Here is a 22,152-nt window from a genome sequence, read left to right on the forward strand (position 1 = left end):
GCTCTCCCCGAAAGGTCTGGTCTTTTACCTTCGTTGTCCGCCGCCGGCCATCAGGAATCTGGCTGGGGGGCACCGATGCAGCCCGGACATCGAGGTTTGACCCACGAACTCGATCGCCCGCTCACAGACACCGACGTGGCGGGGCCTAACGCTCCCGCCCGCCCCTCCTGCTTGTGCTCTGGGCCCCCGTCCCCGGTCCCCCGGGCCACCCCACCGCTTGAAGAGCCCTTGTGGCTTTACGGTCCCCGTCCCTTCCTTCCACTTCCGGGACAGGCCCCTCCCTCCCCCTGTGGGCTTCCGGAGGGGGCGGGGCCTGCGCGCGCTACGTGGTGGCGGGCGCGTCTGCCGGCGCGTGTCGGTGACGCAAGAGGTGGCGGCCAATGAGGAGCGGCGTTGGCTGGCGCTCCCGCCCATCCTGCCCCACCCCCGCCCGGCGTCGGGCCGTCGGACGGGCGGGAAGGGGTGGGCGCTCGGGGAGGATGGCGGTGGCGGCGGCGGTGGGAGTGGGCGCTGGCGCCGGGGGCCCAGGAGCCGCGGGCGGCAGCGGCGGGGCGCGCGAGGGCGCGCGGGTGGCGGCACTGTGCCTGCTGTGGTACGCGCTGAGCGCGGGCGGCAATGTAGTCAACAAGGTGATCCTGAGCGCCTTCCCGTTCCCCGTGACCGTGTCGCTGTGCCACATCCTGGCGTTGTGCGCGGGGCTCCCGCCTCTGCTCCGCGCCTGGCGCGTGCCCCCGGCGCCGCCAGTCTCGGGCCCTGGGCCCGGTCCGCATCAGTCGCCGGGCCCGCTCCTGCCACCGCGCTTCTACCCGCGCTACGTGCTGCCGCTCGCCTTCGGCAAGTACTTCGCGTCAGTGTCCGCGCACGTCAGCATCTGGAAGGTGCCCGTGTCCTACGCGCACACCGGTGGGTGCCAAGCCTGGCCTAGGGGAAGGCGTCCGGGGCACGCCGCCTGGGGCTTCGGCGCTTGGATTGGAGCGCGCCGGCCGGGGTGCAGTCGACGGTCAGGAATGCCGGGCTGAGAAGTCAGCTAATGTCCGAAAGGCGCTGGAGGCCGCCAAAAGCTTTTAACAAGAGAGGGACACGCACAGGGGTCTCGGGAAGGGAAGGGGCTGAAAAGAATGCTGGGAGCTGAGCAGGGCGGATCAGAACTGTTGGGTTAGGGGGAAGGCCCACAGAAATAGAAGAGCTGAAGCAGGTTGAGGGGCTGCCAAGCCTACCCGCCCCTCCAGTGGAGTTGGGACAGAGTCCCAGGGTGGGTTCTAGGACTAGAACAGCTCCCTGAACGCCCCTTGCCTCTCTTTGCAGTCAAGGCCACCATGCCCATCTGGGTGGTCCTCCTGTCCCGGATCATCATGAAGGAGAAACAGAGCACCAAGGTAACCCAGGAGGGCTCTGGGCCAGTGGGGGCCCCAAGGGCTTTCTGGCTGTTGCCCAGCTGGTGACGTGGTCCAGGTTCCTGGCCTGCAGGTTGCCTGGCTTCCTGTCAAGGAAGGAAGTCAGCTTAGAGACCTCTGGTGGCTCTTTTGCTGCTAATGTTCTGCAATCACCCTGGGGGCAGGGGTGTGTGGTGTGTGTGTTCCTGAGTTGTCTCTGTTGGGTGATCTCAGGATGCTGCCATCCATCTCAAGTGCAGCGTTCCTTCCTGTTTTGATTACCTACCTGGGGTTGCTGGTAGGCAACTTGGATAACTTGGTCCCATCCTGACCAGACACCCCATGCCCCTCCAGTGGGGTCAGGGTTGGAACATCCTTGGAACATCCGACTCCTTGCTGGAACGGAACTCTGACAGAGTTTCACATCTTTGCAAGAGATAGCGGTCAGGTTGGGACTTCTGGGGTCAGAAGTGAAATGCTAGTCAGAGGAGTCCGATTTTGGCAAAGCCCAGCAAAGTCTTCACAACAAAAACAGCCAGGAATTGTGAATGTCTGGGAATGGAAGTGAAAACAACACGCAGAACCCAGGGCTGCATAGGGAAGATGCTCCGGGCACAATTCAGGGTCTGTTCAAGATGCCAGGCCTGGGTATTTCCTGGCTTGGAGGGAGAGAAGCTGTGGCGTCAGCCAGAGACAGCCTTTCCCTGTGTCCTTAAGTGGAAGTGGGACTCCTGTTGTCCCAGCTGGAATCCATTTCATGCTGGACAGAGCTCCTCTTTCCTATGTGGTCGGTTTCTGGCATCCTGTATTTTATGTAACTTAGAACGGCGGTGCCCAGGATCAGCTTATAGAAATGGGGCCACCTCTGGCTGATGTTTTCTTTCAGCCAGTCTTTTCCCCTGCAAGATCTGGGCGCGCTCTGCAGCCCACCTGCAGGGTGACGTCAGGTGTGACTTGTCTCCCTAGGTCGGAGTTGCCTGAGGTGTGCGGCTGCATCTCTCCATATCACATTGTGTTTATCAGGTTTCCTGTTGTAAGGGACATTGTACCCGGCTTGGGCGGGAAGCCAGAACCTTACACAGAGAGGAAAGACAGGGGAATGGCTTAGGCAGGAGACTAAGGATAATGATAGAGTAAGTGTGGTCCCACCCTGTTTGGATAAGCTGGGTAATCATTCCTGATCTCAGGGGAAGAAATGGGACTTCAAAAGGGAGAGCCCGAGGGCGACAGCCAGTAGTGGGGGGAGCAGGAATTCTGGAATTCAGAGGCCTCCCTCGGCCCTGTGTGTGGGCGTTGGTGGGGTGGGAAGCCTCACCACCCCCTCCTAAAGTCTCCCAAGTGCTTTAAGAGTATCCTTTGTAGAAGGATGAGTCAGGAGTAAGAAGAGCTAAGTGTGGGGAATGGATCCCATTTTAGCCACCAGAGTTCCAGGGCCATTCCTTGCCCTAGGCCCTGGAAAGCTTGAGCCTTCTGGAAGGCCCCCTATCATGGCACTCGCTACTCGTTCTTTCGGCCAGCAGTTACTGGGTTGCCTGCCGTGTGCTGGGCACCAGGAGCAGTGAACAAGGAGCTGCCCTAAGCGAGTGCAGGGACGCAGACAATGTAAAGGGCGCTTGTAGTGGATGGAGAGTGCTATTCCCTGGAACACATAGCAGAGGAAACTGACAGCGTCTAGGGGGAGGTGAGTCAGGGAAAGTTCTTGTGTTTGTGAACTGACACCTGAAGGGAAAGGAGATCTCCAACTGGAGAAGGTGTCGGGGCAGTGTCCCTACCAGGGATAACTGCATGTTGGAAGAGCCCAAAATAAGAGGGACCCGGCCAGCCTTTCAGACGATTGAAGTTTCAGACCCTGGTGTGTTGGTGGCAGCAGCTGGATAGATCCTATTGAGACCAGCCCTGGTTTGTGGCTCTTAATGAGGGTGATGGTGTAGGGGGTGGGGCCACCCACAGTGATACAGCCCTGCCCTCAGGTACTCCAAGAACCATCTGCGTCCCACCCACCCCCCCAGCGCCCCCTAGAGCCTCACTGTCGTGGCTAACACCATTGTTCAAGGGGGTAGGCAGTGTCCTTTTGGGGAGGGAAGAGACAGCAGCTGAGGCTTTCCTCTGGTCATCTGTGTTGGGTGGCCCAGCTCATCCCTGGCCCATCAGCCCCTCCTGCCCTCCTCTCACAGGTGTACCTGTCACTCATCCCCATCATCAGCGGCGTCCTGCTGGCCACTGTCACGGAGTTGTCCTTCGACATGTGGGGGCTCGTCAGTGCCCTTGCTGCCACACTGTGCTTCTCGCTTCAGAATATTTTCTCCAAAAAGGTATTTGGGTGCCATCCAGGGTGCACCTGGTGTTGCAGGGGTGTGCGGGTGGCATCTAAAAAAAAGTGGCCGAGTAGGGATTTCTTTGGTGTTGGAACAAAACAAATCCTGTTGCCCTTCTGCTGGTTTTCTATTTGTTTGGTTTTTAAATAGCTTTTTTGTTTTTTTTATTATAAAGTTCGCCTACATTCAATGTGAAAAAATGGAGAAAAGCCCAATGAAAAGAAATCAGAAAACTTATTGAGCACCTACGGTGTGCCAGGCATCATAGTAGGTGCTGGAGACAAGGAATCAAGAGAGACCTGCCCTCTGCCGCAGGGTTTCCTCTTTACTGAGGAAAGTCGCAGTGCTGTCCCCTAAGGAGAACTACTATTAATGCTAGAGATTTTTCCTGCACAGTTTTTAGAGTTGTAATATTATACGTACTTTTCAAATTGTGCTTCGTTCATTTATTATTGCAACACTGCATGCTCCCATATCATTGAAAGTTATTGCTCCTAACTCCAGTAATAATCACATCTTTTCAGGTATCACAAGTGACACAGTCAGTTTCCCTATTGCAGATGCAGATTATTTCCAGCTGTTCACTATAAATAATATTGTAATGAACGTCTTGGCACATAACATTTTTCTGTCTCTCAGGTTATTTCCTTTTGATAGGTTTACAGTTCTTGGGTCAGAGGGTATGAGATGTTTATGGCTCTTGATATACTTTATGCCGATTTAGACATTAACCAGTGCCATTTCAGAGTGCCTGTTTTACTGTAGCTTCACCAGCATTGAGTGTTGGTGTTTTTTGTTTTTGTTTTGTTTTGTTTTGTTTCTTTTCTCCGTCCTTCATGTACGAAACATCGTGCCTGTTTTGGACATGGGCTGTGTGTCTCGTCATAGGTGCAGTTTCAGGTTTGGCAGTCAAGGTCAGATGTCAGGGTTAACGTACAGTCACCATGCTTGGGGCCTGGGTAAGCGGAGCCCCTCTTGCCACTTAATAGTTTCGATCAGCCTTTACAGAGGTTTTCTCCCTTCAGGTATTAAGAGATTCAAGGATCCACCATCTCCGGCTGCTGAACATCTTGGGCTGCCATGCCGTCTTTTTTATGATCCCCACGTGGGTCCTGGTGGACCTCTCGGCTTTCCTGGTCAGCAGCGACCTGGTGAGTTGGCCTGTGTCAAGAACATGGCCTTTTCTTAACTGGTTCCAAAGTAGGCCCTTTGTCAGGGGGTTACGCCTCTGTGTTGACTTTGGGGCAGCTGAGGCCTCTGACAGGCAGCCCTTTTAGCCCTCAGCCCTTTGATGACTCACACCGCTTGCAGCTGAGCAAGAAGGCTGCCTGTGCATTTCGTTGTGTGTCGTGCTAGATCCTAGCTGCTGATAGCTGCTGCATTTGTGCCAGTGCATTCAAGGAAGAAAACAAGCACAAGCAAGTTTCCCATCTTGACAGTTTGGTTCAGATCTCACTTTGCCTTTTGGAAACTGTGCTTGCACTGCTCGAGTCCTTTCTTGGTGTCATCTCTGTACTTCCATTGGCACCAGATGTATCCATAGCTCTCTAGGCACAGGAAAGAGCATCTTCCCACCACCTACAGGACCAGCCTCCAGAGAATGTGGTAGAAACTAATGCAGGTGACAGTGATAAGAAGGAGGTTCTTCCAGGCCCGAGTTAGATGGAGTCAGTGTTTATTAGGGCTTAATGAGGTCTGACTGGATTCTTGACATTGGTCTTTAATCCCTACCACCACCTATGGACGTAGTGGAGGTTATCTCTGGTTTCCAGGTGAGGCAGCCGTGGCTCTGTGTTCTAACTTCCCTTCCATGTTGATTAGCTGTAATGTTTCTGTGAAGAACTTTCCATCATCGGCTGGAACTAGTTTGTCACCTGAAAGTACAGTGCATGAAAAGCAGTTTACTGCTTCTCTTTCCTTCTAGTTACCAGTTTTCAAAGTAAAGAAAACCAGGGAGTGTTAACAGGGAGTTGAGGGTTTCTTCTGGGTGAAGGAGGGTTCTTTGATTTATTTACTTTTCAGTATCATTGTGAACTTGTGTTTGTCAGTTGTATGCGTTATTTTGTTAAATATTCAGAATATCTTGTCTGGGCTGATGGAGTCCTTCTTATTGGCTCCCTGCCCTTCTGATAGCACATATCAGCCTTGGGTAACTTTTGGCCCCACAGGATATCCTCCCTCATCTTGTGCGCCTCCCATCCCAGACCTGCAATCAGCCACTCCTTCAGGGACCCGGGTTGCTCTTAGCAGAGAGAGATTCGTGTTTAGAGATACCATCTCAGTGCCACGTGTGCTCACTGCTGTTGGGTTGTCATTGTTTTTAAGCCTTGGCAGTAAAAAACCAGGAAAGACGTATTTGGTGGCGGAGGGGAGAGCTTATCCTGATTGATTCTAAGTCCAGTTTAACATTGCAGCATTTATTACTGCTTTGATTTTGTGTGTGTGTGTCTTTCCTGGTACACTTGGTTTCTCACAACGTTTCTCATTTGCAATATACTACGGAAACTGTTCATACGTGATTCTACTGTACACACATATAACTGCTTCGAAGTGAGACTCCCTACCAGACAACTGCAGGTAGCGTACAGAGAAACGGTAAAGATTTCTTGGCAGCTCTGTCTGTCCTTAAAACAGGTTTCGTTACAGACGTACAACTGGAATACCGTGTTCTAAGGGCACTTGAAATAATTGTTTTCACAATGTGCCTCTGTCACCAACTTCTTGTGCATCTGGGTTCCTTTACTTCCATTTGTTTTCAATTTCTAGGCAATTTTTTTCCCTCACTGAATATATCAAACCTTTATATTTCCAAACCCAAGTGATATGACAGGGTTTATTCAAAGAAGTCTAACTTCAGTCCCTGTTGCCTCCCCACTGCCGACCCCCATAAGTAGCCATTTTTCTGATCTTGGTTTACCCTCTCAGTGTTTCTCTTCGCAGACATAAGCAAATTTCTATATATGGTCGGCCCTCCATATCCATGGGTTTCGAGTCCCCATATTCAACCGAGGATCAGAATTTTCATCCGAGGCTGGTTGAATCTGCAGATGTGAAACCCACAGATATGGAGGGCCGACTATAAATTGTACTACGCCATTTTATATGAGAGACTTTGAGCATCCTCAGATTGGGGGCTCCTGGAACCAATGCCCCACAGATACTGAGGGCCAAGTGCGTTCATACCTCCCTCCTCCTTACACAAAAAGTGGCTTTTTAGATACTTAGAAAAGAGTGCCTTGCTCTTTCCACTCAGTGACATGTCCTGAAGATCACTCCATACTGACCTGTTAGGTCGTTTTGTTCCTTTTATTGACTGCATAGTATCGTCTATAGGTTTGGCTTCAGTTCTCTTACACTGTCCTGTTACAACTCATTGGGGTCTGTGTGTATACACACAAACAGGTATACGTAGGCTTTGCTCTGCTCTCTCTCTTATTTTTAGGTCTGCTCTCTTTGCTTTGCTTTTCTCTTGTATTTTGGACATTTTTCGGTTTTCTTCTAGTTTTTCTCATTGAGGCCATCTATTTTTTACCTTGATGGGGACCTTGTGCGTTTTAACAGCAGCCCTAGGAGCATGCAGTAGTCCACAGCGCTGCCGCCTGAAGGCGGGGTTCCTGTCGGGGCTCCTCCTCTCTGCCCTGTGTCTCTCAGCCAGGTGAGTTAGCTCTGTTCCAGTGCGGCGCTCCATAGTGGGAGGAAGGAGGTTCAGGTCGGAGAATATCAGCTGGGGCCTGCTACTCGCCATGTTACCAAGAAGCAAAGGCTACAGAGGGCACTTCCCAGACACGCCCAGCCCTGATGCCAACAGTTCAGCTGAAGCCAGGCACGGATCACCAGACTTGGGAGCAGGAAGCCTAGTTTTAAAGTTTGGACAGGATGTGTGAAACAGGTATTTGAAAACTGGAAAGTAAATGGGAGCAGGCAGGCTGGTAGAAAAAGCCAGATTGCAAAGTACCACTGAGCCATCTGTGAGTTTGCCTTTCTTTTGCCTCCTGTGTCTCCAGCCTGGACTCAAGGCAGCCGGAAATGCAGAAGTGGGCACTGGGGGAGAAGACAGTCAAAAGCCCTCTATGCTGGCTTGCAGACGGGGAAAGGAGATTCCTGATGTTCAGAGAGAGTAGAGGAAATCCCCCATTTTCTCTGTTTCCTTTGTTCTCTCGCATCCCAGGCCCCCAGCAATCCCATGATAGTGGCGGCAGCAGGTCCCACGGGCATCTGAGATGCTGAGGGGGGCAGCCTCCCTCTGCAGTCACAGGATGGGATTAGCCCCATTGCATTTTTTTTTCTCCCTTCATTCTCCCACTGCTTGGCCCCCGAAAGGAGGTGTAGTTGTGGGAAAGACACAGCAGAATGGGGTAATTAATTCCAACTTTCTGACTGGAGGACTGAAAGAGGGAGCCCTCAGAAACCATAAAGTACCAAGGAGACATGGAGAGGAGGAACCCAGAGAAAATGATCTCATAAAACATGAAATCCTGGGCCCACTCCTGAGCTGCGCACATGGGAATCCGATCCTAGCAGCATACAAAGACAGGATAGACTACTACCCAGGACCAAGAGTGACAACTGGGTAGAGCACACTCAGGACAGAGCTGTGTACCACTGAAAAGGCTTTGAAAACAGAACTGACATTGGAACCACAACCCACAGGAGGCTGCTCAAGCTTGTAGCCTGAACCCAACTGAGTCTGCTAAAACCAAATATTGATATTCCCCATGGGACTTAAATAAGACCTACAGTCTTATAATATTCTAACTGTCCAGGATATAATCCAAAATTACTTGGCATATGAAGAACCAGGAAAATTTCAAGTCTTGTGGGAAAAGATAATCAACAGATGCCAACACTGGGATGACCCAGATGTTGGAATTATTGGACAAAGACTTTAAAGCAATGATATATAATCATGCTCCAAGAATGCTCTTGAAACAAATGGGAAGAACAGAAGATAGATAGAACCGAATGGAAGTTCCAGAATGGAAGGAACAGCTTAAACACTCACTGGATGGGCTAAGCAGAATGGAGGTGACAGAGGAAAGTCCATAACTTGAAGATAAATCAATAGAAATTATCCAGTTGAAACCACAGAGAGAAGAAGATGAAAAGACAAAGAAAAAAATCTTTGAAAACAGCCAGAGAAAAACGATGCAGTATTTATAGAACGGCAGTTTGGATGACTGCGGGTTTCTCATCAGAAACAATGAAAACCAAAAGTAGAATAACATTTTTTTTTAAAGTACTGACACTAAGGAACTATCAACAAATATATCCAGCAAATATAGAATCTTCAAAATCAACAGAACTATAGAAAATCAGCAAGAATAAAGAACTGAATGTCACAGTCAACCAACTGGATGTCTCATTGACATTTCTAGAATACGCTACCCAACAGCAGCAGAACAGTCATTCTTTCAAGTGTACATGTGGAACATTCACCAAGATCATATTCTTTGTTACAAAACAAACCTTAACAAAAGGATTGGAAACATGCAAAGTATATTCTCTGATCATGATGAAATCGGAAGTAAATGACAGAAAGGTAATGAGAAAATCTCCAAACACTTGGAAATTAAACAGCGCATTTCTAAATAATCCCTGGGCCAAAGAGGAAGTCTCAAGGGAGAAAAAAATTTTTTTCAACTTAAGCAAAACTGACCAAAAACAAGAGAGAGAGAGAGAGAGAGAAGACACTACAAATATGAGGAATGAAAGAGGGAATAGCACTGCAGAACTCACAGACCTTAAAACCGTACTACTACTACTGGCAGTTCTATACACATAAATTCAACAATAGATGAAATAGACCAGTTCCTCATAAACCACAAACTATCAAAATGCACCCACTCAGGATGAAGAAGATAACCTGAGTCTCAGAGCTATTAAAGAAATTGAATTCATAGTTTAAAACCTTCTAAAAAGAAGTCATCAGGCCCAGATGGTTTTACTGGTAATTTCTACCAAACACTTAAGGAAAAATAAACACCAGTTCTACACAATCTCCTCCAGAAAACAGAAAAGGAAAGGAACACTTTTGGCTCATAACAAAACCAAGAAAAAGACCAAAATCCCTCATGAACACGGAGGCAAAAGTTCTTAACAAAGTATTAGAACAAATCAAATGCAGTGATATATAAAAACCATGCTACACTATGAAAAAGTGGGATTTCAATCAAGAATGCAAAGCTAATTCAATACTTGAAAATCAGTCAGTGTAATCTACTATAATAGTCTAACAAAAATCATGTATTCATACCAACTGATGCAGAAAAGGCATTTGACAAAGTCCAACGTCCAGTCATGAGTTTTAAAAAGTCAACAAACTAGAAATAGAAGGAAACTACCTCAACTTGATCAAGGGCATATATAGTTAACATCATAATGATGAAAGATTGAAGGCTTTTCCCCCTAAATTCAGGAATAAGGTAAAGATGTTTACTTTCAACATGCACATTCCACATCATACTTGATATCGTAGCCGGGCAACAAGACAAGAAAAAGAAAAAAGAAATACAGATTTGAAAGGACAAAATAAAATTCTCTATACCCAACAAAATTTTATTCTTTAGTATTAATTCAACTATAAATCACTACTTAAATTTTAACTTTAATTTTTCTCCTTGTCAAAGGTGTAAATGAAAAAAACTTGAGATACTAATCTATCTGTGTGTGTGTGTATACATGGAGATAAGATATATACCTATATATATTAAATTTTTAATATAGAAAAGCTGATTGGAAAATTTACATACACTGACTGGCAAGAGAACTGGAATAGCCAAATAAGTTTGAGAGAGAAAGAATAAAGTTGGAGGAATCACATTACATAATTTTAAGACTTAGTATAAAGGTATGGGTATTGGTGGAGAGAGACATCGATCAGTGAAGCAGAATAGGCAGTTTGAACTTATACTCACAAATATGGGTAACTCATCTTTGATGAAGGTTCAAAGGCAATTCAATGGCGAGAGGATAGTTTCTTTAACAAATGGTGTTGGAACAATTGGACATCCATAAGCAAAAACTGAGGCTTGACTTCAACCTCACACATTATACAAAATTTAATTCATAATGTATTCTAGACCTAAATTTAAGAGCAAAAATGATAACCTTTAGAAGAAAACAGAAGAAAAATCTTCACAACTTGGGATTAGTTCTTAGACATTACACCAAAAGCAAAGTCCGTAAAGAAAATAATTGGTAAATGGGGACTTCATCAAAATTAAAAACTTTTGCGGGCTTCCCTGGTGGCGCAGTGGTTGAGAGTCCACCTGCTGATGCAGGGGACACGGGTTCGTGCCCCGGTCCGGGAGGATCCCACATGCCGCAGAGCGGCTGGGCCTGTGAGCCATGGCCACTGAGCCTACGCGTCCGGAGCCTGTGCTCTGCAACAGGAGAGGCCATAACAGGGAGAGGCCCGCGTACCACAAAAAAAAAAAAAAAAAAAACTTTTGCTTTCCAGTACACTATTAAGTGAAAGAAAGACAAGCTACAGACTGGGAAAAAATATTTGCCAATGAGATACTGACAGAGGACTTATGTTCAGGATATATAAAGAACTCTCAAAATTCAATAGTAGGAAAACAACTTGTTTAAAAATGGGCCAAAGACTTGAACTTCACCATTGTGATTGTACAGATGGCATGTGAAATATGTTCAACATCATTAGTCATTAGGGAAAAGCAAATTAAAACCGAGATGAGATGCTACTTCGTATCCAGTAGGATGGCTACAATGAAAAGTACTGGCAGTACCATGTTTGTCGAGGCTGGGCCACAACTGGAATTCTCATATATCGTTGGAGCAAGTGCAAAGTCATGCAGCCACTCTGGAAAACATTTGGGAGTTTCTTCTGAAGTTAAACATACACGGACCATATGTCCCAGCAGTCTCACTCCTGGGTATTTACTCTAGAAATGAAACTCACATTCACACAGAAGCCTGTACATGAATGTTTATAGCAACTCTGTTCATGATCACAAAGTATTGGAAACAACCCAAATGTCACTCAACGGGTGAATGGTTAAGGTAACTTCGGTATGTTTGTACAGCAGAACATTTCTCGGCAATAACAACTGTCATCCCTTACAACAACTTGGGGAGTGGGGGGGTCAGAGGCATTATGCTGAATGAAAGAAACCTGTCTGAGAAGGTTCCATGCTGTATCATTCCATTTATAGGACAGTCTCCAGAAGATGAACCTATCATGAGGAACATATCAGTGGTTGCCTGGGTTGGGGGAGGGGGTTTGCACAAAGAAGCCCTGGGGAGTGTTATGGGGTGATGGAGCTGTTCTGAATCCTGATTGCAGTGTTGGCTACATGAGTCAATATATGTGTGAAAAGACATGGAACTATCCACCGGGAGGAAGAAACACTTGACTTTATTGTTATGTCAGTTCTTTTAAAAAGCTGGATTGCCTGGGTTCCTTTCCTGCAAGATAGATATCTTTGCAAGCTGGCTGCCTTGTAAAAATAGCTTGGAAGTCCATATGGGTCACCTCAGGGAAGAATTGCTGGGAGAACAGGCCAGCTCACCCTGAAGGCGTGCTGGTGGGCTCACATGCCTTACAGAGGCTATTGTCCCAACTAGGGCAACGTTCTGGGCAATTCTGAGCAGGTCGCCTACTCAGGTCTCCCTCACCTTTAAGAGGACTACGTGATCGTTCCCTATCAGAGGGTGGTAGAGATAGAATCAGGCCGCTGCCCTAAGATTGCTGCAGCTCCCATCCTGGCAGGGCCACTAGACACCACTGTCCTGGGCGACCCAGCTGCATCCTCCTCTGTCAAAGGCCAGAGCAGCCTGGGAACTGGCTTGGGATCAGCCCAGGCTCTTTGAGGAGTTCTGTGGCCCCGACGTCTGCTAGTTGTGGTTTCTTCTGGGCCCCCTTCATTAGGGTGGCTTACTTCTGGTGAGGGTCAAATGGTAACTAAAATTTTGACGATAGCATCACCTCCTGTTTGTTTGGCTTGGGATTGTTTTAAAGCACTTTCAGAGCCATGATTGCATTTGATCCTCATAGCAGCGGCGTTGTGTGGACTTATCGGGGTCAATCTTTCCCATTTCATAGATGAAGGAAACAGAGAGGTCGAGCAGCTTGCCCGGGGGGTTCCCAGCAATGGGGCAGAGCCTCTGGCTCCCAGCCTTGGGCGGGGGGGGGGGGGGTCTTCACACACCCAGAGGCTGCCTTCCCAGGACCTCCCCATTTTATACAATGCATCATGTCTGCTATGGTTTAAATGTCTGTCACCCCCCACCAAATTCTTATGTTGAAACCTAAGCCCCAAACATGATGGTGTTAGGAGGTGGGGACTTTTGGAGGTGATTAGGTCATGAGGGTGGAGCCATCATGAATAGGATTCATGCCCTTATAAAAGAGACCCCAGAGAGCTCCCTCACCACTTCTGCCATGTGAGGACCCAGTGAGAAGGTGCCACCCTGAACCAGGAAAAGGGCTCTCACCAGATGCGGAATCTACTGGCGCCTTGATCTTGAACTTCCAGCCTCCAGAACTGTGAGAAATAAACATCTGTTGTTTGGAAGCACCCTCAGCCTGTGGTATTTTGTCTTGGCAGCCCAAACAGACTGAGGTGATGTCCAGAATGCAGACCTTGCTCCGCTAACCCAGAGCCCCGGCCCTCACTGGACAGGGATGAGGGAAGGCTTTGGTTTGTGTCATACTCTGCAGCCCTTGGGTAGCTGATGTCCCCCCGAACCTCCGCCTCCTCAGCAGGAAAGGGTGGTGATCATTATTATTGTTGCTCCATGCAGAGTGTCGTGAAGGTCAGAGGTTGTATAGATAAAGCACCTGGTATCACATGATGACCCACCTGGGTCTGTTCCCCAGCGAATGTGTGAGCCTGATAAGCCGCTGTGTGTCACCCCCCCTGCCAGGGCAAGCGTGTGACCGCAGTGCTGTTCTCGCTCCCCCGTCTCTGTAGACCTATGTGTCCCAGTGGCCTTGGATGCTTCTGCTCCTGGCTGTCAGCGGCTTCTGTAACTTCGCCCAGAACGTCATTGCCTTCAGCATCCTCAACCTCATCAGCCCTCTGAGCTACTCGGTGGCCAACGCCACCAAGAGAATCATGGTCATCACAGTGTCCCTCATCATGCTGCGAAACCCAGTCACCAGCACCAACGTCCTGGGCATGATGACGGCCATCCTGGGAGTCTTTCTGTACAACAAGGTGAGTCTGGGGTGGGGGGAGGCTGTCCCCCCGGACGCCCAGGGAGTCTACCGAGAGTTGGTCGGGGCGGGGAATGGAAGGGGCCTCACCAGGAACTAAGAGGCCCGGGTTCCAGCTGCCAGCTTTGCCACTGACTGGTTTATGGTCTAGGCTCAGCCCCCTCTGCCCGGGGCTTCCTTTTCCTGCGTAGATGACCCCGGGCTCATGCCTCAGTCCAGTGTGGCTCTCGGGTCTACTGAGGCTTTATCGGGAATTTCCCTCCCTCCTTGCGAAGATTGTTTGTTCCGATGTAAGGCTGTGGGATGGCTGACAGGTAGGGCCGGTCCAGTAACAGTTCACTGGCCATGCCCAGCCCCGCTAGGGATGACACTTGTGTTGGCCTTGAAGGCTGCTTGGCTGTGAATCTCGAGCTCCCCTCTGTCCTCTGTGCGTGTCCTGGACAAGGAGCCAGTGGTCTCACCGCTCTCTTGACCTCGCAGACCAAGTATGACGCGAATCAGCAAGCCCGGAAGCACCTCCTCCCCGTCACGACGGGGGACCTGAGCAGTAAGGAGCATCATTGGAGCGCCCTGGAGAAGCCCCACAACGGCATTCTCTTCCCCCAGCACGGGGACTATCAGTACGGCCGCAACAACATCTTGACAGATCACTTCCAGTACAGCCGGCAGAGCTACCCAAACTCGTACACTTTGAACCGTTACGACGTGTAGAGTCTAGCGACCAGGGCAGGACGTTCTGCCAACCCTCCCTCTTACCCCCCAGCAGTACCAGAAACTTCTGACAACCAGTGAATGTACAACTCGGCCAAGGGGGGACGGTGCAGAACCATCAGAAGACCCTGGGGTTCCCGGCCCCCCGTGGGGGCAGCAGGACGCCGTCCCTGCCGTGGGGACCACTGCTCCCGAGCTCCGGTGTTTCACGCCCTTTCTTCCTGGAGTCTGTCTTCTGAGGGCTGCGTCGCCATATGGAAATCTCGTCCGGCTTTTACCTTTCTGTGTGGACTTACTTCCCAAGTCATGTTTTTCAGAGTTCTTGTTCTGTTTTCCAGATAACAGCCAGGACCCTCTCTGGAAGGGACACAGACCTCGGAGTGGGCAAGAGGTGGTTTGCGGGGAGGGTGGCAAGGAAAGGACCCTAGGGCGGTGCTTGGTGACAGACTAGCAGCTTTAATTCCACTGCTCAGGTAGGCGTAGGACTGGTGCAGCCATGGAGCAGAGGAGTGTAACGGTTATTGAAAACATCTCCAGCCACAAAGATGGACTCAGCTTTCTGATCAGCCCCATGGCTGTTTGCAGTTCTGGCAAACGTTCCCCAGCGCAAAGCTATTGTAATTAGCATTGAATTCTTAGAGCCTAATTCTGACCCAAAAGTCAGAGGTGGCGTGTGCCCGGATCCAGAGGGAAAGGTGGCCGCTGTCTCCTGGGCTCCCTCTTCCGTTGCTGGAGCAGGGCATCTCTCCTCTCGGAGCAGCAAGGAGGAGGGGACGCAGGGCTGTGAGAAGGATCATGAGGAAATCGTGTTCAGTGTTTCAGGCTCTATTTCTATAATATTTGTTTTGTTTCTTGAGCTTTCACCACTTCTGTGCTGACTTAGTAGGATGTTTGGGGGGGGGGGGTGATGTTGGCTTTATGAGGATCTTGCATTTTCCTAGGGCAAATTTTGTAGCTGTCTGTGCTTTTATGCCCCCATCCCCCTTAGGGGATGCAGGATGCATGAGGATCAGCTTATGGTTGGAAAACCCTTTTGTTTTTAAGCATTTAAAAACAAGAGAAGTTGCTGGCGATGCCTGTCTCGGCACATTTCTGCGTTTAGTAGCAAGGAAGTGTTTTGAAAAGCTGGTCACTAGCTTTTCTAGTGAGCAGTCCCTGAAAGTGAGATAAATCAAGAATGTCATCTCGATAGTTTGTGTCATAGATGAGAGCTCAGTGCTCTGATTTCCATTAGCTGTTCTTGTGGTGTTTGCATTAGGATCTGAATCATGTCCCAGTGAAGGGGCAAGCACCAAGCCAGGGTTTGGTTTGCCAAATCCGTCTTTGGTCAAGAAAAAGTTTGGGTTTTGGTAAAATCACTCGAGGAAAATTATGTGACCCTAGTGGGTAACCCATGTGCTGAGGTCCAGGTCGGGACACCTGGCATCACTAGAGACTGTGCCCTCGGAAAGGACCACTTGCTTGGCTCTGAGGGTCTTCGCTGATGGCAGCCTTCTTCCTTCAGCCCTGTCCCCGGCCTCTTGAACAGGCACTTGGCTTGATCAGCAGATGGGATATCGGGTCACCCTTTACCTCCTGGCATGTGAGACGGTTCTGTTTCAAGAAAGTACCGCTTGACTCCTGTTCGTTTTGGTAATTAGAATTTTACACTTAGAGGTTACACTTTTGTCAGCTTATGAATGGGCGGCTCCTGGAGAGGTCACAGGGACCCCTTGTGGCCTGTGAGTTCAGTACCACTGGCCTAAGGAGTCCCTGTTTGTCATTGTCTTGCTTTTGAATTACTTTGGCCACAAGTTCTGAGACAATGCTGTGTAAGACAGGAAGGGGCCGTTCTGAGGGTGTTATTTGGGAAAAGAACCTGCTGAGTGCCTTCACCAGAGGCAGTAGAGTCTGCAGTTGAACCACAATAAATGGGGATAATTTTGCACAGCATAGACATTACAGTAGTTGTCTTTATGATAGGAACTGATTTATTGAACGTATAATTGAACTCCAAAATGAATTATGCCTCTATGCAGGTTTAATGAAATTTCTGAGGTTGCTGAAATGTGTATATTTGTTTTCCTTTTCCAGTGCAAGATCTGCTGGTGAGGGGAAATATCTGACTGGTTTTATTACGGTTTATACATGAATAAATGGGATATTTAGTTCTGTACATAAATCTACAGTGAGTACATACACTGGAATGAGAGACAATCATATTAGACCAAATCATCAGATCAAAAGACAAAGACATACTTTTGAGACTTGAAAGTTCAAAGCTGACACTGACCTCCTGAAGGCCAGTTTTCCAGCCACTTGCTGCCCTTGCTCAACCCTCCACCCCACTCTCAAATCCACATTTGCAGCTGGGTGCCCCTCACCTCCTCACTGCCAGGGATTGTGACAGCTAGTTCACCCATCCGTGGTATGGTCTGCAAAACTAACTCAAACCCAACTCCTTCGTTTTACAGAAGGGGAAACTGAGGCTCAGAGGGCATTTTTAAATAGTGTTTGTTCACTATCTTGAGACTCAGTGTGGAATTTTTAAGCACCTTATTTTAATTCATTCATTATTGGGAAAATCAAACCCCTGTTACAAAGGAGAGAAGCCAAATAGGTTCAAATGAAGAAGCACTTGGAATTTCTGGATTTTACTGTGTATTTGGCATACATCATGCAACAGGCCCTCTGTTATCACTGGGACATAACCAGACCTGGATACCTTAAGGTCTAACAGCCTTAAGGACATAGAACATTAAATTATTGAAGAATCTGAACATTGTGAATTCTCTTTTTCAATTGTCACCTTGTTTTCAGGACTTTTCTTGCTATAGACTGTTCTGTGGGAATGATACTGTGTATATTCATGGCTGGCATTTACCAAAAATAAATGGTGGTCTCCAGGGAATCAAGATTGGTCCCAGTTTGTCAGTGAGGGTCCCTTTCTGAGTGACCCTGTCGTCAGCGTGCCCAGCAACAAAACGTGTAAGAGGCAGAAAGAGCAAACCAACTTGGTTCCCACATTCAGGTGTATTGCAACTTTTTAAATCTTTTCTAAGCCAAAATTTAAACACGTGACTTGTGAATTCATGAGCCAGCAGGACAAAACTAGAATCACAGCTTAACAGTTAATGATATGCCTTTATTGAACAGAATAACATGGAAAATCCAAGAATGTTGTGAGAGCTGTGCTTACATCTGTATGAGGAACGACAGAGTACCTGCTACGTGTGGGCTTTTCACACACAATCCACAAAGGATTACTCTTCACCTTGTGAGGCCCAGAGGGGTTAAGTCATTTGTCCAGGATCACACTGAAGTCTGCCTCCAAGCCCATTTCCCCCCATATTACTCAGAAACCACTCCCAACAGACAATTTCCTTCAATCACAGTTGATGGGTAGGAGTTTCTCCTAAAACAATTGCCCACATCCTTTTAACTCATAATCCTTTTGTTCAGTGATTTACTGAGCACCAGAATATATCGCTGAGATATATAAAGGTGCCTGTGGATAGTTTATCTCTGAAAGGATACACAGGAGGCCGGACACAGCCGTTGCCTCTGGAGAGGATATATGCACTTTTTTCAAAACTGCCATATTGTGCCAAGTACAGGAAACAGATACGTAAGCCTTCTACCCTCGGAGCACTCAGCTTAATTTATGGATGTGTGACTAAGGAGCACACAAGTGCTGTGTTGGAGGCGGGGCAGAAAATGCTAAAGGAAGTACAGGGTAATTATTCAAGCGGCATATGGGAATGTTTTGGCTTGCGTTTTCAATTCACAGAGTATTTTATTTGCACATTTTATATTATATATGCTTGTTTAACTATCAGGACCCAAGAGGCAGGTATTAGCCCTATTTTACAGAGGGAAATGGCAACAGAGAAAGTCAGGCTTGGCCCATGGAACACACCTGGAACCCAAGTGTCTGACTCCAAGCCCAGGGCCCTTTGCCCTGCAAAGCAGCCTCAATGAAGTGAGTGGTTTTGTTTTTCCTCACGTTTGTCATACACTCCGAAGAGGAGCTGGTGCAATCAAAGGCGATCCTTTCAATTTACTTGCCTCGGCCACACTGCTAAAGTAAGACCCTGAAGGAGCCCTGATGTCCACATGACCCAGGTCACTTTGCAGTTGTCTGCTGTGGTTCCAGCAAGGCCTCAAGAGGCTCTGCTGGGGATGGTGTCACTGCCTTATAAGTCAGACAGGGCCAGGTTTAAGGACGGCCTCATTGCTCAGATGCCAGAGCCCGAACCCCTCCTCAGGGATGTCTGCTCCCAGACACTGGACTCCTCCTTTCTCTCCCCAGGGCAGCTCCTTTGTGACCAGAGGTTCGTTTGGTGACACATGATCAGGCCCAAGGAATGCTCATGTCTAGGACAGGACAGGACCTTCTTCTCTGTTCCCACAGGACATTCCTCCTGCCATGGCTTCAGCTAGTTGATCACATGGGGTTCAGTTACTGCAGATGAGGTGACAGTCACACCAAGCTTTGCTTTACTGAGGCCATAGGTCTAGATAGGCCTAGATTTCCTCAGTCAACCCCCTACTTTTTTTTAGTAACAACTTTTCTGGTCTATATATTTTTATAGTCTATATATTTTTTAAGTTAGAAAAAAATTATTAAAGCCAAAAAATTATCTAGACTATACAGATGTCAAAAAGAATGGGATAAAGAACAACTTCCAAAATATATCGCTGAGATATATAAAGGTGCTTGTGAATAGTTTATCTCTGAAAGGATACACAGGAGGCCGGACACAGCCGTTGCCTCTGGAGAGGATATATGCACTTCTTTCAAAACTGGCATACTGTGCATATTATTTTGTAAACTGCTTTAAAAAAATATGCTAGAAACATTTCCCTTGTTACTAAATATTATCCCTTGATTCTGTCTGTGTACATGGTACTACAGGATGTGCTACAATTAACCACCCCCTATTGCTGCACATTAAATACTATCTTAATGGGATGAGTTTGCAGCGCACAATGGTGCACACGCTTCTAATCTAGGACGAATTCCTCACAGCGCATCTGCAGGACCGAAGTGGGTATGCGTGTGGGCTTTAAGTTCTTTCCTTTTTGCTTGTTAGGTGGGCCCCTCAGCAAGTTCACCTCACCAAGGGGTGTGCATTTTACTTGCTTACTTACTTAAGAGTTTTGTTCCCAGGTCCTTGGAGACCATGTCGGTCTGCAGGAGCCTCTACTTCTAGCAACTCTCTCTGCTGCTTTCTCCTGACCAACGGATTCTGATTTGGCCCACTGAAAGGAGCCTGGGGGGAGGCCTTGTGATGCTTACATATCCAGTCTCAAATGGCATTTTAAACACTATGAGGTGAATGTATGATAGCATTAGTCATGGGTGTACAACCTTTCTGGTGGACAGTTGAGCAACGTCAGCATTAAAAGTGCAAACCCTTTGACCACAAGATCTACATATACACTAAAACTTTTAATAGTGGTTTAAAAGTAGAACCAACTCAACAGACTCCATAGAGTCTGGCTTCAAAAAATTATGGTAAATCCACACCACATTTTTCTATGCAGTCATTAAAAATGACCAGATCTGTAACGTGTTTTGGTTCACAGATCCCATTAAGAATCTGATAAGTGCTGTGTATCTTCAACTCACAAAAACGAGTGCTATCTCTGAAATCTATCCGTGATGGATCAGAAGTTAAAGCTTCTTGATATAGTTCTTTACTGGCATGGAAAAAAATCACACTATCCAGATTACTGAGCATTTACTAAACAGAACATTCCCCCTGCCTGGACTGTTCACATAGCTGGTTCCAGAGTGGGATCTCAGTGCAAACCTCACTGCCCAAGGGCCTTCTCAGATAACCCTATCGGTGTAGGCACCACCCTCCTCCCTTATCATGGTCTTAGCACCCTCTGTTTTCCTCAATAACACCTTTGAGATGATATATTTGTTTACTGATCTATGGGTCTCTCTGCCTACCCAGACCGTGGGCTCATGAGAGCAAGAACTTAGGTCTGACTTGTCATTGTTTCATCCACAAGCAACATCCAACCTGCCTTTTTTTTTGTTTTTGTTTTTTTGTGGTACGCGGGCCTCTCACTGTTGTGGCCTCTCCCGTTGCGGAGCACAGGCTCCGGGAGCGCAGGCTCAGCGGCCATGGCTCACGGGCCCAGCCGCTCCGCGGCATGTGGGATCTTCCAGGACCGGGGCACGAACACGCGTCCCCTGCATCGGCAGGCGGACTCTCAACCACTGCACCACCAGGAAGCCCCAACCTGCCTTTTTGTGAACCAAGAATGGTCTTTACAGGTGAACATTTGCAATCAATTGATGACAGGAAAGACTGACTTGGAATCCCCAGAAAAGCATTCCATTCTTCTCATTAGACCTAAATTATTTAAACTGTACTCAATTGCTATATTTTAAATTCCACCAATAAAAAGTGTTCTGGACATTTTTCTCTTTGGTTATATAAGCACTACATAATAGCCTCAATTTTGGCTCTTGGCCAGAAGAGCCTAAAATATTTGCTATCTGGCCCTTTATAGAAAACGTTTGCCAGCCTCTGGTCTAAGGCAATATCTGACATACAGGAGACAATCCATAAGCGTCAGAAGTTACGTAGCAACAAAAAAGAAATGTATCTAAAACACACAGATATATATTTTCATAAAATACAGAGGTATAGCCAACTGAAGTGTTAATGTTAACGGCGAGAGTCACATTACGGGGCAAGTCCACAGTCTACATTTCCCTAATGTTTGCTGCGGCTTGTTAATTTTCCCCACAATTAGCATGCGTTAACTTTACCATCATCGTTTTGGATGCAACGTAAATGCATCTTGCAGGATGGCGCCCTGCCCTCTGGACGCGCAGTGTAGAAGGCCCAGCACCCGTAGGTCCTGGACGCTCACTCCTTCCCCGCTGCTTGAATGACTGCACAGAAGCCACGCGGGCCCCAAAGAGGCGCACTCAGTCCGAGGCCGGCGCGGGTGCGGGTGGGGTCCGCTCGCCCTAAAGTCTTCCGTATCAAAACGTTGGATCGAGGGAAAGAAATCGAGCGGGAGGCTCTTTTGAACCTCAATAAGCTCAGTTACATCCCCGCCAAGCCCAGAGCCTCCCGGTTCTGCTTCTACCTCCGGGCGGGCCCGGGAGCATGTGACAGGCGTCGCGGCCCAGGAGCCGCCCAGACGCACCTCACCTCGTATTTTCCTTACCGCCGCCCCGCGAGGAGGAAACAGGCCCTGACCGGGGCAGGAACACCCCAGGCCCCCTAGTCCCGCGGAGAACAAGGCCGGCCAAGCCTTCGGGTTGCAACGCTGAGCTGAGAAAACGCCCCGGCCACAGCTAACAGCCGCCCGCTCAGTTCTAGCAGTTCCTGGGCGTCGCGCGACAACAGCCCAATCCGCACATGCGCGGGAAAGCCCTTGCGCGTACACTTCTCTAGCCCCTCCTGCGCGCCCGGCCTCGCGCGGCTTCTTCCCTCCCGCCTTGTGCCCTACTTCCGGGGTTTCCCGGCGACGGCCGTAAGTGGCGGGCGGAAGCAGCCCGCGAGGCCAGCCGTAAAAGGCTCCCTCGCGCCACTTCCGGCCGGCTTCCGCAGAC

At 48.4% G+C, this 22,152-nt stretch overlaps 1 protein-coding gene across 1 annotated transcript; it reads left to right on the forward strand.

The window, feature by feature from the left end:
- Positions 1-470: 470 nt before the first annotated feature.
- SLC35E1 (solute carrier family 35 member E1) lies at positions 471-17,476 on the forward strand. The gene is made up of 6 exons (XM_032625906.1): positions 471-903; positions 1,306-1,376; positions 3,548-3,685; positions 4,714-4,839; positions 13,627-13,872; positions 14,352-17,476. The coding sequence occupies exons 1-6, from the start codon at positions 480-482 to the stop codon at positions 14,580-14,582; spliced, it is 1,236 nt and encodes a 411-aa protein (XP_032481797.1). The 5' UTR covers positions 471-479; the 3' UTR covers positions 14,583-17,476.
- The last annotated feature ends 4,676 nt before the right edge of the window (positions 17,477-22,152 follow it).

Source organism: Phocoena sinus, chromosome 3, assembly GCF_008692025.1.
Source record: "Phocoena sinus isolate mPhoSin1 chromosome 3, mPhoSin1.pri, whole genome shotgun sequence".
In the NCBI taxonomy this organism is placed as follows: Eukaryota; Metazoa; Chordata; class Mammalia; order Artiodactyla; family Phocoenidae; genus Phocoena; species Phocoena sinus.

What these genes read in the sequence shown, in the direction of transcription:
- SLC35E1 (XM_032625906.1), top strand. Translation starts at nt 480, where the DNA reads ATGGCGGTGGCGGCGGCGGTGGGAGTGGGCGCTGGCGCCGGGGGCCCA. An exon ending in AGGAGAAACAGAGCACCAAG is followed by an intron (nt 1,377 to 3,547) that starts GTAACCCAGGAG and finishes CTCCTCTCACAG; the next exon opens with GTGTACCTGTCACTCATCCC. An exon ending in AGAATATTTTCTCCAAAAAG is followed by an intron (nt 3,686 to 4,713) that starts GTATTTGGGTGC and finishes TTCTCCCTTCAG; the next exon opens with GTATTAAGAGATTCAAGGAT.